General features: G+C 38.0%; 3 protein-coding genes across 10 annotated transcripts in view; 2 read left to right on the forward strand and 1 right to left on the reverse strand.

Annotated features, from left to right (window-relative positions):
- The window catches only part of LOC107655511 (polycystic kidney disease protein 1-like 3), a 10229-nt gene extending 6350 nt beyond the window's left edge, over positions 1-3879 (forward strand). For 2 of the 6 annotated variants that reach the window (XM_016443001.1, XM_016442999.1), the window contains exons 15-19: positions 120-148; positions 286-317; positions 389-435; positions 1504-1594; positions 2912-3879. In XM_016443001.1, coding sequence (XP_016298487.1) covers positions 120-148; positions 286-317; positions 389-435; positions 1504-1594; positions 2912-3600 — 888 coding nt within the window. In that variant the 3' untranslated portion in view covers positions 3601-3879. The remainder of the gene's footprint in view (positions 1-119; positions 149-285; positions 318-388; positions 436-1503; positions 1595-2911) is intronic. The other 4 variants (XM_016443004.1, XM_016443002.1, XM_016443000.1 and 1 more) reach the window with 4 other exon arrangements.
- A 2407-nt stretch (positions 3880-6286) lies between these two features.
- On the reverse strand, positions 6287-9880 carry LOC107655482 (uncharacterized protein KIAA0754-like). Its single transcript, XM_016442971.1, has 4 exons — positions 9864-9880; positions 9746-9792; positions 8587-8677; positions 6287-7269 (listed from the first exon to the last, which is right to left on the reverse strand). Exons 3-4 carry the CDS (start codon positions 8645-8647, stop codon positions 6581-6583), a joined length of 750 nt encoding a protein of 249 aa, XP_016298457.1. The 5' UTR covers positions 8648-8677; positions 9746-9792; positions 9864-9880; the 3' UTR covers positions 6287-6580.
- A 503-nt stretch (positions 9881-10383) lies between these two features.
- On the forward strand, positions 10384-14704 carry LOC107655483 (uncharacterized protein KIAA0754-like). 3 transcript variants are annotated; one of them, XM_016442974.1, is made up of 5 exons: positions 10384-10472; positions 11790-11996; positions 12138-12335; positions 14198-14269; positions 14481-14704. In XM_016442974.1, the coding sequence occupies exons 1-5, from the start codon at positions 10412-10414 to the stop codon at positions 14555-14557; spliced, it is 615 nt and encodes a 204-aa protein (XP_016298460.1). In that variant the 5' UTR covers positions 10384-10411; the 3' UTR covers positions 14558-14704. The 3 variants fall into 3 exon arrangements, with proteins under 3 accessions (XP_016298460.1, XP_016298458.1, XP_016298459.1); XM_016442972.1 differs by having other exon boundaries at positions 11790-12335; positions 14481-14701; XM_016442973.1 differs by lacking the exon at positions 14198-14269 and having other exon boundaries at positions 11790-12335; positions 14481-14700.
- The last annotated feature ends 673 nt before the right edge of the window (positions 14705-15377 follow it).

Here is a 15377-nt window from a genome sequence, read left to right on the forward strand (position 1 = left end):
GATAAAAGTGTCTGCTAAATGACTAAATGTAAATGTAAATGACTACATGTAAATTAATCTTTAAAACATTTGGCAGTAAAATTGTAGCAGTAAAGCATTTCTCTTTTCACTTTTAATAGCAGTCCTCTCCTGTGCCTGAAAAAACAAGGTATGTTTAGGATTTTGAACAATTTTGAAAAAAATACAAATACAAGAATACCACAGTTTACCGTGGTATTTTGGCAAAAACTTACTATAGTAAAGTTATTTAAGGAAACTTCCCTGACTGTTTCCCTTTGTTTGCAGGCCGTGTGAAAAACTCAATCCATCAACCACAGGTACAAATGTGTTTTTGTTTTTGAAAACAAATGAACGAGAAGTATCATCATTCCTTACTGTAAAGAAACAGTTTCATTCTTTTCAGAAGCTGACGATGATGACACAGACATTGATTCAGTGAGTCTATCTGTACAGAACACATCACTCACATCACACCATAAACAAGCACATGTATTTACTGATATTTTCATGTCATTTGACAAGGGGAAACAAATCACAGCAAAAACACAAAACAAGGACACGCAAAACCCCAATGGCACCTTAGAACAAAGACATTGTTTACTGTCTACATACATATCAGTCTGATACCAATGTCAAGAAAGATCCAAGGCTTGAGGACAAATAAATGAATGAAACAATCTCCCCCATATCTTTTTGGAAAACTTTTCCATAGCTTGGAATTTTACAAACTTTCAAGCCAGCAACATTGAGCGCAGAGGAACAAATTAACCAGGCCTCCTGGGCAAAATTGCCACCAAAAGTGACAAAAATGTAAATATTTTTAATATCTTCCCCCATAATGAGTTTTAAATAAAATGCTTAGAACAGTAACTTCAAAAATTTTAAAATACATCCAAAACCATTTAAATTTAGTACAATCATCACCATCCAGTATAGTTACATTACCATTCAAAAGATTTGTAATATTTCTAAAGTCTCTCATTCTCACCAAGACTGTATTTATTTGATCAAAAATACAATATATTAGTAATATTGTGAAATATTATTACAATAATATTATTTTAAAAAGTGTTTGATATAATAAAATATTTTAAAATCTAATGTATTCCTGCGATGGCAAAGCTGAATTTTCAGCATCATTACTCCAGTCTTCAGTGTCACATGATCCTTCAGAAATCATTCTAATATGCTGATTTGGTACTCAATAAACATTTTTGTGAAAACGATACGTTTTTTTCATGATTCTTTGTTGAATGGAAAGTTCAAAATAAGAGCATTTATTTGAAATGGAAATCTTTTGTAACATTATAAATATCTTTCCTGTCTTTTTTGATCAATTTGATGCATCCTTGCTGAATAAAAGTATTAATTTCTTTTTAAAAAATGCAAAAACAGTTTGAACAGTGCATTATACTCACTTATTATTGATTATACTCACTTATAGTATAAGTTCTATTTATAACTTGCCTGCAGCCAGAAGTGTAATTGCTCTCTCTTTCTCAGGATGATTCTCAGAGTTTGTTACAACCAGAAATGTACCATATCACTGTTCCATGTAGCGTTATTATGGACTCTGGACCCTCAGCAGAATCAGGTGCGTTCATTTCTCTTTTGTCTTGCTGCTGTCATTTCAAAGAGGCGTAAATCTGTGGACATAGACAGGGCCGTCGCAAGGGGGGTGTGAGGCCCTCTGGAATGGGGGGGTGTTGCTATTGTAACGAACACAACTTTCACACGCATCTAATGGACAGATAAACCAAGAGTAAACCTTATCATTCAGCTGAATGCTGCACATCATTTCAGACATAGCCTGAATGAGCCTGGATGTCTAGCGTATTTTCTTGAACTTCTCGAGTAAAATCTGTGGTTTGACCCATTCAGAGGCAGCCAAAATTAGAATTTAAAAAGCTCCCTATGAACTTGACAGTGCTTGCTCACTGACAAGAATGCGTAAGAATCAGTCACACGCACATTTATTTATTTATTTATTTATTCATAATTCATTACTGTTGGTCACCCTTTATGTCTGTGGGTTTTGCAAATATTTAACCAATGAAAAGTATTAAAAAGTGCTTGCGACTAAAACTAACTCAATCTTGAATGAAGTGCCGCACACACTCTGGACTGCTTCTCTCTGCTCGTTTGCAATGCAAGGATAAATAAAGAAAGAATGGTTGTTTGAATATGTACAGCATTTTCTTTACTCAGTAAACACTATAATTATTTGGTTATAATGTCTTTTAGCATTTGTCGTCAGTCATATAGCATAGCAAGTATAGTCTTAATAGCCTGTGCATAGCACTACATCTTTAAAAACATGAGATTTTGGCCAAGTGGCAGAAAAAAAAATGAGCAGCCATGTAGCAACAATAACTTTATAACCTGTAAGTTGATAAAAATGTAATGCGATGCACTGACTGCCTCAGATGCGGCCAAAGATGGACAAGACACATAGATGTCTGACATTCGCTGGTTAGAAACCTGGTAATTCCACTTGAGCTTGATTTTGGTAAAATGTTCACAAAATAATGACACATGCAAGTGTCTGACCATATACACAGCCACAATATCAGCTTTGACAACACAGTGTTCAATTATATAAAAAATACTGTGTTTTTTCCCATTTCCTGAGAAGTAGCGGATTTGAACAAGGCTACTGCATAACATATTTACCAAGCAGAATAATACAGCATCATGATACACACTGACTCACTATTAGCTGACTTTTAGCTAGCCTATTATAGTCTTTCAAAGGACAAAAACGTGAACTTTTAAACTATTGGCTTTATTCACTTTATTTTGGTGCGAGGCCCTGCAGAGGTGCAAGACCCTGTGTGGTCACACACTTGGCACAGCCCTTGCGATGGCTCTGGACAGAGATTTATTTAAACACACTCTCTCTCTGTTTCAGAGTACAGTCTAGAACCTTCTTCACCTGCCGGTGCAGCCCCAGCAGCTATGTACACCTCACCTGGGTCTATCGCTGCCCCTGAACAAGAGGAACCACCATCCACAAGCAGAACTTCTCCACCGCCCAGAGCTCAAACCACTGACCCAGTCTTACCAGGTACCACTGACCCTACGCCTAACCAGGACCGTGCCAGCGATGGTCCCACAGGTCAGCCCGGATCACCCCCGAATTCAAGCCCCACTGTTGACGTTCCAGCAGTGTCAATATCTGCAGTACAAACACTCTCACTCTTAGTACAAGCATCTCACTTAAAATCTGAGCAGCTACCAGAACCCTCTCCTCCGGCAGGGGTTTCTTCATCACCAGGTCGTCCCGCTGCAGCAGATGCTTCTGATGTGGGTACCACAGAGAAATCCCAGTCCAGTGCTGCCATATTCTGGACCAGATGTAATGAGGCTGGGTGGACTAAAGAAGTCTTCTCAGAGCTCGTGTCTCAGCTGAGCAGCCTAGGAGAAAGAGTGCAGTCACAGGAAGCCAGCCACCAAGGTGAGAACAGCCTTGATTCAGGCCAGTTTTGTGGAATATTTCAGGTTCAATACAAGTTAAAGGTGAAGTATGCGGTTTCTGCGCTACTAGTTTCACCTCGTAAACAACCTTTGCAAAGGCCTCTTTCACCCACGCTCTTCTGATTATTCTTATCCTTACAATATCTTATTTTATCCGGGGCTTGACGGTAAAGTGGCAAAAACTTGAGTTTAGAAACTTCAGCAAGTTCAACGTCTCGACTAAAATGCAAACATTGGATCAAATTCATCCATCTTATAAAAGCATTACCAATGTTTACTGTCCTCTTAAGGCCCGTTCACACCAAGAACGATAACTATAAAGATGACTATATTAGCGTCCACACCAGCAGACGATATCATCCGTTTATTCCAAGCGCACACTCGTCTGCCGCTTTAAACTCTCAAGCTTGTTATTGCTGATTGATTCTGATTGGCTGTCAATGTTTTTATCGTTCATCAGCAGCGTTTCTCTGTGCCTTTATAGCTGTGGTGTGGACTCTGCTATTCTTTAATATTGAAAGTGATTTTTAAAACTATATCTGTATCGTTATCTTTATAGTTATCGTCCTTGGTGTGAACAGGCCTTTACCCTGTTGTCTGTCTCTGTGTATTTTGGCAAGCTTTCGAATTTTGGCTTGCTGGTAACAAACCAAATCTGAATTTCTTTACCTATGTAATGTGTCAGCGATGGTCCCACACACTGGCTATAAAGCCTCTCTCTCTGTCTGCTAAAGTAGCCACAGTCCAAACTCTTGCTATAGGTTGAACTGGAAAGACATTGACTGATTTGAGCGGACCACACTAAATGTTTTTTAGTGCCTGGGAGGCTCAATGTTTACGCATTTTGGGGAGATAAACCCTTGAATGCAATACTTACAATAGTCAATGAATGATAATATGGGTTGAGAGAAGATATTTTAACAAAAAAATCTTATAAACATTGGCACCGATAGCCTTGTGGGCAGCGTGCTGACATACAGCGCCATTGCGCTTCAGGTGTCCCGTGTTCGAATCCCGACTTGAGGACCTTTCCTGACCCCCCCCCTCTCTCCTAATTCGCTTCCTGTCATGTCTGATCTGTCCTATCACAATAAAGACAAAAATGCCAAAAACAAACAAAAAAATATCTTATAAACTTCACCTTTATGCTAAATTGTCAACATTTGTGGCATAATCTTGCTATCAAAAACAATCATTTTTGACTTGTCCCTTCTATGACAAAAAATCTTGGTTACAGTTTGTAACTTAAAATGGAAGTGATGGAGGCCAATCCATGGAAGTTAAAATACTGTTTCTTTAGTATAGCAACAGGACATAATATGAGTGTTTACATGGTTTTAATGTGGGAATAAAAAGTGAACTGAACTTTTCTCTGTCGTTATATACCATTTTACAACTTTGTTGTTGCCATGTAACGCTTAAAACCTGAAAATAACCATATGATAGATGAGAACAACTTTACAGCTCAAATAATACACATTTTAACAGAATAATTAATGTAAATGAATGTAAAGTGATTAATGTAATTTAAATGAAGAGATCCACATTTTTGCTTTTAAATTCTCCAAAAATCTGCCACATTAACTTCCATTACAGGTTTCTCATCCTAATCGCGATTAGGATGAGAAACCTGTAATGGAAGTTAATGTGGCAGATTTTTGGAGAATTTAAAAGCAAAAATGTGGATCTCTTCATTTAAATTACATTAATCACTTTACATTCATTTACATTAATTATTCTGTTAAAATGTGTATTATTTGAGCTGTAAAGTTGTTCTCATCTATCATATGGTTATTTTCAGGTTTTAAGCGTTACATGGCAACAACAAAGTTGTAAAATGGTATATAACGACAGAGAAAAGTTCAGTTCACTTTTTATTCCCACATTAAAACCATGTAAACACTCATATTATGTCCTGTTGCTATACTAAAGAAACAGTATTTTAACTTCCATGGATTGGCCTCCATCACTTCCATTTTAAGTTACAAACTGTAACCAAGATTTTTTGTCATAGAAGGGACAAGTCAAAAATGATTGTTTTTGATAGCAAGATTATGCCACAAATGTTGACAATTTAGCATAAAGGTGAAGTTTATAAGATATTTTTTTGTTTGTTTTTGGCATTTTTGTCTTTATTGTGATAGGACAGATCAGACATGACAGGAAGCGAATTAGGAGAGAGGGGGGGGGTCAGGAAAGGTCCTCAAGTCGGGATTCGAACACGGGACACCTGAAGCGCAATGGCGCTGTATGTCAGCACGCTGCCCACAAGGCTATCGGTGCCAATGTTTATAAGATTTTTTTGTTAAAATATCTTCTCTCAACCCATATTATCATTCATTGACTATTGTAAGTATTGCATTCAAGGGTTTATCTCCCCAAAATGCGTAAACATTGAGCCTCCCAGGCACTAAAAAACATTTAGTGTGGTCCGCTCAAATCAGTCAATGTCTTTCCAGTTCAACCTATAGCAAGAGTTTGGACTGTGGCTACTTTAGCAGACAGAGAGAGAGGCTTTATAGCCAGTGTGTGGGACCATCGCTGACACATTACATAGGTAAAGAAATTCAGATTTGGTTTGTTACCAGCAAGCCAAAATTCGAAAGCTTGCCAAAATACACAGAGACAGACAACAGGGTAAAGGCCTGTTCACACCAAGGACGATAACTATAAAGATAACGATACAGATATAGTTTTAAAAATCACTTTCAATATTAAAGAATAGCAGAGTCCACACCACAGCTATAAAGGCACAGAGAAACGCTGCTGATGAACGATAAAAACATTGACAGCCAATCAGAATCAATCAGCAATAACAAGCTTGAGAGTTTAAAGCGGCAGACGAGTGTGCGCTTGGAATAAACGGATGATATCGTCTGCTGGTGTGGACGCTAATATAGTCATCTTTATAGTTATCGTTCTTGGTGTGAACGGGCCTTAAGAGGACAGTAAACATTGGTAATGCTTTTATAAGATGGATGAATTTGATCCAATGTTTGCATTTTAGTCGAGACGTTGAACTTGCTGAAGTTTCTAAACTCAAGTTTTTGCCACTTTACCGTCAAGCCCCGGATAAAATAAGATATTGTAAGGATAAGAATAATCAGAAGAGCGTGGGTGAAAGAGGCCTTTGCAAAGGTTGTTTACGAGGTGAAACTAGTAGCGCAGAAACCGCATACTTCACCTTTAACTTGTATTGAACCTGAAATATTCCACAAAACTGGCCTGAATCAAGGCTGTTCTCACCTTGGTGGCTGGCTTCCTGTGACTGCACTCTTTCTCCTAGGCTGCTCAGCTGAGACACGAGCTCTGAGAAGACTTCTTTAGTCCACCCAGCCTCATTACATCTGGTCCAGAATATGGCAGCACTGGACTGGGATTTCTCTGTGGTACCCACATCAGAAGCATCTGCTGCAGCGGGACGACCTGGTGATGAAGAAACCCCTGCCGGAGGAGAGGGTTCTGGTAGCTGCTCAGATTTTAAGTGAGATGCTTGTACTAAGAGTGAGAGTGTTTGTACTGCAGATATTGACACTGCTGGAACGTCAACAGTGGGGCTTGAATTCGGGGGTGATCCGGGCTGACCTGTGGGACCATCGCTGGCACGGTCCTGGTTAGGCGTAGGGTCAGTGGTACCTGGTAAGACTGGGTCAGTGGTTTGAGCTCTGGGCGGTGGAGAAGTTCTGCTTGTGGATGGTGGTTCCTCTTGTTCAGGGGCAGCGATAGACCCAGGTGAGGTGTACATAGCTGCTGGGGCTGCACCGGCAGGTGAAGAAGGTTCTAGACTGTACTCTGAAACAGAGAGAGAGTGTGTTTAAATAAATCTCTGTCCAGAGCCATCGCAAGGGCTGTGCCAAGTGTGTGACCACACAGGGTCTTGCACCTCTGCAGGGCCTCGCACCAAAATAAAGTGAATAAAGCCAATAGTTTAAAAGTTCACGTTTTTGTCCTTTGAAAGACTATAATAGGCTAGCTAAAAGTCAGCTAATAGTGAGTCAGTGTGTATCATGATGCTGTATTATTCTGCTTGGTAAATATGTTATGCAGTAGCCTTGTTCAAATCCGCTACTTCTCAGGAAATGGGAAAAAACACAGTATTTTTTATATAATTGAACACTGTGTTGTCAAAGCTGATATTGTGGCTGTGTATATGGTCAGACACTTGCATGTGTCATTATTTTGTGAACATTTTACCAAAATCAAGCTCAAGTGGAATTACCAGGTTTCTAACCAGCGAATGTCAGACATCTATGTGTCTTGTCCATCTTTGGCCGCATCTGAGGCAGTCAGTGCATCGCATTACATTTTTATCAACTTACAGGTTATAAAGTTATTGTTGCTACATGGCTGCTCATTTTTTTTTCTGCCACTTGGCCAAAATCTCATGTTTTTAAAGATGTAGTGCTATGCACAGGCTATTAAGACTATACTTGCTATGCTATATGACTGACGACAAATGCTAAAAGACATTATAACCAAATAATTATAGTGTTTACTGAGTAAAGAAAATGCTGTACATATTCAAACAACCATTCTTTCTTTATTTATCCTTGCATTGCAAACGAGCAGAGAGAAGCAGTCCAGAGTGTGTGCGGCACTTCATTCAAGATTGAGTTAGTTTTAGTCGCAAGCACTTTTTAATACTTTTCATTGGTTAAATATTTGCAAAACCCACAGACATAAAGGGTGACCAACAGTAATGAATTATGAATAAATAAATAAATAAATAAATGTGCGTGTGACTGATTCTTACGCATTCTTGTCAGTGAGCAAGCACTGTCAAGTTCATAGGGAGCTTTTTAAATTCTAATTTTGGCTGCCTCTGAATGGGTCAAACCACAGATTTTACTCGAGAAGTTCAAGAAAATACGCTAGACATCCAGGCTCATTCAGGCTATGTCTGAAATGATGTGCAGCATTCAGCTGAATGATAAGGTTTACTCTTGGTTTATCTGTCCATTAGATGCGTGTGAAAGTTGTGTTCGTTACAATAGCAACACCCCCCCATTCCAGAGGGCCTCACACCCCCCTTGCGACGGCCCTGTCTATGTCCACAGATTTACGCCTCTTTGAAATGACAGCAGCAAGACAAAAGAGAAATGAACGCACCTGATTCTGCTGAGGGTCCAGAGTCCATAATAACGCTACATGGAACAGTGATATGGTACATTTCTGGTTGTAACAAACTCTGAGAATCATCCTGAGAAAGAGAGAGCAATTACACTTCTGGCTGCAGGCAAGTTATAAATAGAACTTATACTATAAGTGAGTATAATCAATAATAAGTGAGTATAATGCACTGTTCAAACTGTTTTTGCATTTTTTAAAAAGAAATTAATACTTTTATTCAGCAAGGATGCATCAAATTGATCAAAAAAGACAGGAAAGATATTTATAATGTTACAAAAGATTTCCATTTCAAATAAATGCTCTTATTTTGAACTTTCCATTCAACAAAGAATCATGAAAAAAACGTATCGTTTTCACAAAAATGTTTATTGAGTACCAAATCAGCATATTAGAATGATTTCTGAAGGATCATGTGACACTGAAGACTGGAGTAATGATGCTGAAAATTCAGCTTTGCCATCGCAGGAATACATTAGATTTTAAAATATTTTATTATATCAAACACTTTTTAAAATAATATTATTGTAATAATATTTCACAATATTACTAATATATTGTATTTTTGATCAAATAAATACAGTCTTGGTGAGAATGAGAGACTTTAGAAATATTACAAATCTTTTGAATGGTAATGTAACTATACTGGATGGTGATGATTGTACTAAATTTAAATGGTTTTGGATGTATTTTAAAATTTTTGAAGTTACTGTTCTAAGCATTTTATTTAAAACTCATTATGGGGGAAGATATTAAAAATATTTACATTTTTGTCACTTTTGGTGGCAATTTTGCCCAGGAGGCCTGGTTAATTTGTTCCTCTGCGCTCAATGTTGCTGGCTTGAAAGTTTGTAAAATTCCAAGCTATGGAAAAGTTTTCCAAAAAGATATGGGGGAGATTGTTTCATTCATTTATTTGTCCTCAAGCCTTGGATCTTTCTTGACATTGGTATCAGACTGATATGTATGTAGACAGTAAACAATGTCTTTGTTCTAAGGTGCCATTGGGGTTTTGCGTGTCCTTGTTTTGTGTTTTTGCTGTGATTTGTTTCCCCTTGTCAAATGACATGAAAATATCAGTAAATACATGTGCTTGTTTATGGTGTGATGTGAGTGATGTGTTCTGTACAGATAGACTCACTGAATCAATGTCTGTGTCATCATCGTCAGCTTCTGAAAAGAATGAAACTGTTTCTTTACAGTAAGGAATGATGATACTTCTCGTTCATTTGTTTTCAAAAACAAAAACACATTTGTACCTGTGGTTGATGGATTGAGTTTTTCACACGGCCTGCAAACAAAGGGAAACAGTCAGGGAAGTTTCCTTAAATAACTTTACTATAGTAAGTTTTTGCCAAAATACCACGGTAAACTGTGGTATTCTTGTATTTGTATTTTTTTCAAAATTGTTCAAAATCCTAAACATACCTTGTTTTTTCAGGCACAGGAGAGGACTGCTATTAAAAGTGAAAAGAGAAATGCTTTACTGCTACAATTTTACTGCCAAATTTCATGATTCTTTGTTGAATGGAAAGTTCAAAATAAGAGCATTTATTTGAAATGGAAATCTTTTGTAACATTATAAATATCTTTCCTGTCTTTTTTGATCAATTTGATGCATCCTTGCTGAATAAAAGTATTAATTTCTTTTTAAAAAATGCAAAAACAGTTTGAACAGTGCATTATACTCACTTATTATTGATTATACTCACTTATAGTATAAGTTCTATTTATAACTTGCCTGCAGCCAGAAGTGTAATTGCTCTCTCTTTCTCAGGATGATTCTCAGAGTTTGTTACAACCAGAAATGTACCATATCACTGTTCCATGTAGCGTTATTATGGACTCTGGACCCTCAGCAGAATCAGGTGCGTTCATTTCTCTTTTGTCTTGCTGCTGTCATTTCAAAGAGGCGTAAATCTGTGGACATAGACAGGGCCGTCGCAAGGGGGGTGTGAGGCCCTCTGGAATGGGGGGGTGTTGCTATTGTAACGAACACAACTTTCACACGCATCTAATGGACAGATAAACCAAGAGTAAACCTTATCATTCAGCTGAATGCTGCACATCATTTCAGACATAGCCTGAATGAGCCTGGATGTCTAGCGTATTTTCTTGAACTTCTCGAGTAAAATCTGTGGTTTGACCCATTCAGAGGCAGCCAAAATTAGAATTTAAAAAGCTCCCTATGAACTTGACAGTGCTTGCTCACTGACAAGAATGCGTAAGAATCAGTCACACGCACATTTATTTATTTATTTATTTATTCATAATTCATTACTGTTGGTCACCCTTTATGTCTGTGGGTTTTGCAAATATTTAACCAATGAAAAGTATTAAAAAGTGCTTGCGACTAAAACTAACTCAATCTTGAATGAAGTGCCGCACACACTCTGGACTGCTTCTCTCTGCTCGTTTGCAATGCAAGGATAAATAAAGAAAGAATGGTTGTTTGAATATGTACAGCATTTTCTTTACTCAGTAAACACTATAATTATTTGGTTATAATGTCTTTTAGCATTTGTCGTCAGTCATATAGCATAGCAAGTATAGTCTTAATAGCCTGTGCATAGCACTACATCTTTAAAAACATGAGATTTTGGCCAAGTGGCAGAAAAAAAAATGAGCAGCCATGTAGCAACAATAACTTTATAACCTGTAAGTTGATAAAAATGTAATGCGATGCACTGACTGCCTCAGATGCGGCCAAAGATGGACAAGACACATAGATGTCTGACATTCGCTGGTTAGAAACCTGGTAATTCCACTTGAGCTTGATTTTGGTAAAATGTTCACAAAATAATGACACATGCAAGTGTCTGACCATATACACAGCCACAATATCAGCTTTGACAACACAGTGTTCAATTATATAAAAAATACTGTGTTTTTTCCCATTTCCTGAGAAGTAGCGGATTTGAACAAGGCTACTGCATAACATATTTACCAAGCAGAATAATACAGCATCATGATACACACTGACTCACTATTAGCTGACTTTTAGCTAGCCTATTATAGTCTTTCAAAGGACAAAAACGTGAACTTTTAAACTATTGGCTTTATTCACTTTATTTTGGTGCGAGGCCCTGCAGAGGTGCAAGACCCTGTGTGGTCACACACTTGGCACAGCCCTTGCGATGGCTCTGGACAGAGATTTATTTAAACACACTCTCTCTCTGTTTCAGAGTACAGTCTAGAACCTTCTTCACCTGCCGGTGCAGCCCCAGCAGCTATGTACACCTCACCTGGGTCTATCGCTGCCCCTGAACAAGAGGAACCACCATCCACAAGCAGAACTTCTCCACCGCCCAGAGCTCAAACCACTGACCCAGTCTTACCAGGTACCACTGACCCTACGCCTAACCAGGACCGTGCCAGCGATGGTCCCACAGGTCAGCCCGGATCACCCCCGAATTCAAGCCCCACTGTTGACGTTCCAGCAGTGTCAATATCTGCAGTACAAACACTCTCACTCTTAGTACAAGCATCTCACTTAAAATCTGAGCAGCTACCAGAACCCTCTCCTCCGGCAGGGGTTTCTTCATCACCAGGTCGTCCCGCTGCAGCAGATGCTTCTGATGTGGGTACCACAGAGAAATCCCAGTCCAGTGCTGCCATATTCTGGACCAGATGTAATGAGGCTGGGTGGACTAAAGAAGTCTTCTCAGAGCTCGTGTCTCAGCTGAGCAGCCTAGGAGAAAGAGTGCAGTCACAGGAAGCCAGCCACCAAGGTGAGAACAGCCTTGATTCAGGCCAGTTTTGTGGAATATTTCAGGTTCAATACAAGTTAAAGGTGAAGTATGCGGTTTCTGCGCTACTAGTTTCACCTCGTAAACAACCTTTGCAAAGGCCTCTTTCACCCACGCTCTTCTGATTATTCTTATCCTTACAATATCTTATTTTATCCGGGGCTTGACGGTAAAGTGGCAAAAACTTGAGTTTAGAAACTTCAGCAAGTTCAACGTCTCGACTAAAATGCAAACATTGGATCAAATTCATCCATCTTATAAAAGCATTACCAATGTTTACTGTCCTCTTAAGGCCCGTTCACACCAAGAACGATAACTATAAAGATGACTATATTAGCGTCCACACCAGCAGACGATATCATCCGTTTATTCCAAGCGCACACTCGTCTGCCGCTTTAAACTCTCAAGCTTGTTATTGCTGATTGATTCTGATTGGCTGTCAATGTTTTTATCGTTCATCAGCAGCGTTTCTCTGTGCCTTTATAGCTGTGGTGTGGACTCTGCTATTCTTTAATATTGAAAGTGATTTTTAAAACTATATCTGTATCGTTATCTTTATAGTTATCGTCCTTGGTGTGAACAGGCCTTTACCCTGTTGTCTGTCTCTGTGTATTTTGGCAAGCTTTCGAATTTTGGCTTGCTGGTAACAAACCAAATCTGAATTTCTTTACCTATGTAATGTGTCAGCGATGGTCCCACACACTGGCTATAAAGCCTCTCTCTCTGTCTGCTAAAGTAGCCACAGTCCAAACTCTTGCTATAGGTTGAACTGGAAAGACATTGACTGATTTGAGCGGACCACACTAAATGTTTTTTAGTGCCTGGGAGGCTCAATGTTTACGCATTTTGGGGAGATAAACCCTTGAATGCAATACTTACAATAGTCAATGAATGATAATATGGGTTGAGAGAAGATATTTTAACAAAAAAATCTTATAAACATTGGCACCGATAGCCTTGTGGGCAGCGTGCTGACATACAGCGCCATTGCGCTTCAGGTGTCCCGTGTTCGAATCCCGACTTGAGGACCTTTCCTGACCCCCCCCCTCTCTCCTAATTCGCTTCCTGTCATGTCTGATCTGTCCTATCACAATAAAGACAAAAATGCCAAAAACAAACAAAAAAATATCTTATAAACTTCACCTTTATGCTAAATTGTCAACATTTGTGGCATAATCTTGCTATCAAAAACAATCATTTTTGACTTGTCCCTTCTATGACAAAAAATCTTGGTTACAGTTTGTAACTTAAAATGGAAGTGATGGAGGCCAATCCATGGAAGTTAAAATACTGTTTCTTTAGTATAGCAACAGGACATAATATGAGTGTTTACATGGTTTTAATGTGGGAATAAAAAGTGAACTGAACTTTTCTCTGTCGTTATATACCATTTTACAACTTTGTTGTTGCCATGTAACGCTTAAAACCTGAAAATAACCATATGATAGATGAGAACAACTTTACAGCTCAAATAATACACATTTTAACAGAATAATTAATGTAAATGAATGTAAAGTGATTAATGTAATTTAAATGAAGAGATCCACATTTTTGCTTTTAAATTCTCCAAAAATCTGCCACATTAACTTCCATTACAGGTTTCTCATCCTAATCGATATTTGCCTTTTTTTTTTTTAGTAAAAAGGAACAGGTCAAAATTTTAATTTTATTTTGTGTGTGTGTTGATCACTGATCTATAATCATTATACTGTTATATTGTCACAAACACTATCAACTGAGCTTAACTCGCATTGAATCTGAAATATCCCTGTTATGTTCTATAACCCTCAATAAAATGCTGGGTTTTTGTTTATACAACTGAAAGGCTATGAAATATTCCACAGACTATGATGTTGCTCTCAAAGTATTGTTGGCATCTGGACAGCTGCCTTGCATTTTTACTCAGCTGGAACAAGGTACATTTCATTTGTAACCACCTAAATCTAAAGTGTTACATGATTTCAACCCCTTAACAGTACGTTTTGAATTTATATACTTATCATTTGAATGGATAAATGAGTAAATTTCTTTGTGCCTTGTAATGAATCACATATTAGAAAGGAGAATTATTATGGGGACTTAAATGGCACTGTTTCATGAGAATGACTTTGTTCTTTGTGTTTCCAGACCTGGAGAAACAGGAAAGGGATTTGCAGAGGAAAAAAGCAGCACTGAGGGATGCCAAAGCTGTACTAGGTGTTTAATATAACAATCTAACAGAATTAAGATGTTTTATCATTTTTATACATTTTTTTAAATGTTTTTTTAAAGTCCAGAACATTTCTGCAGTTTGCATACATCAGATGTTTTTTTTTTAATGGAGATTTATCAGTAATAGAAATCTCATGAAATATATCTACATATGTCATTTTGATATGATTATTCTTCTGTTTTCATAATCTAAATAAACAGTAAGAAACATTCTTTACAGAATGCCGTTCTTTGCATCTTGCATTGTATTTTAAAACATAGCTTTTGACACTTTTGAAGAGGAGCTGAGAGTGTGCAGTATGTGTCTGTTGTACACAGAAATGCTGTGTATATTGTGTCTGTTGACTGGGGGAAGTGAGACTCACATCGTCAGCATTTGCTCATCTGTAAACAGTTCAGAGCAGGAGACTGAACAGCCAATCAGCACACAGCAACAAATTGACCTCTAATGAGGCCTCAGGTCAACCACAAACGTGCCTGAAGGGCCAGTCAAACCTTTTATTAGTGTGCCTTCATTAGAGAAAAAAACACTCCATTCCCAATATGGACACTAGGTGGCAGCAGACACATTGACACAGCTTCAAGAGGATCACCAGGTCACTTTTCATTATAGATTCACAGCTGCTTCTTTCAGAACTATCAGTTGTCATTGTCCTTTCAACTGTACTTAGGCAATGTAGTCCAAACCTTGTCTAAACAGTTTTCAGTTAATTAATTTGGATAAATATTTTAATAAAACCCATGCAAGTAGATCAGTTAATGTACATTCAGATATAAACATGAAAATATATTAAATAGTTTTATGACTTTTTT

The sequence above is a fragment of the Sinocyclocheilus anshuiensis genome, unplaced genomic scaffold (assembly GCF_001515605.1).
Source record: "Sinocyclocheilus anshuiensis isolate Anshui unplaced genomic scaffold, SAMN03320099.WGS_v1.1 scaffold1148, whole genome shotgun sequence".
NCBI lineage: Eukaryota > Metazoa > Chordata > Actinopteri > Cypriniformes > Cyprinidae > Sinocyclocheilus > Sinocyclocheilus anshuiensis.

What these genes read in the sequence shown, in the direction of transcription:
- LOC107655482 (XM_016442971.1), bottom strand. Translation starts at nt 8,647, where the DNA reads ATGTACCATATCACTGTTCCATGTAGCGTTATTATGGACTCTGGACCC. An exon ending in TGGACCCTCAGCAGAATCAG is followed by an intron (nt 7,270 to 8,586) that starts GTGCGTTCATTT and finishes TCTCTGTTTCAG; the next exon opens with AGTACAGTCTAGAACCTTCT.
- LOC107655483 (XM_016442972.1), top strand. Translation starts at nt 10,412, where the DNA reads ATGTACCATATCACTGTTCCATGTAGCGTTATTATGGACTCTGGACCC. An exon ending in TGGACCCTCAGCAGAATCAG is followed by an intron (nt 10,473 to 11,789) that starts GTGCGTTCATTT and finishes TCTCTGTTTCAG; the next exon opens with AGTACAGTCTAGAACCTTCT. An exon ending in TTTTACTCAGCTGGAACAAG is followed by an intron (nt 14,270 to 14,480) that starts GTACATTTCATT and finishes TTGTGTTTCCAG; the next exon opens with ACCTGGAGAAACAGGAAAGG.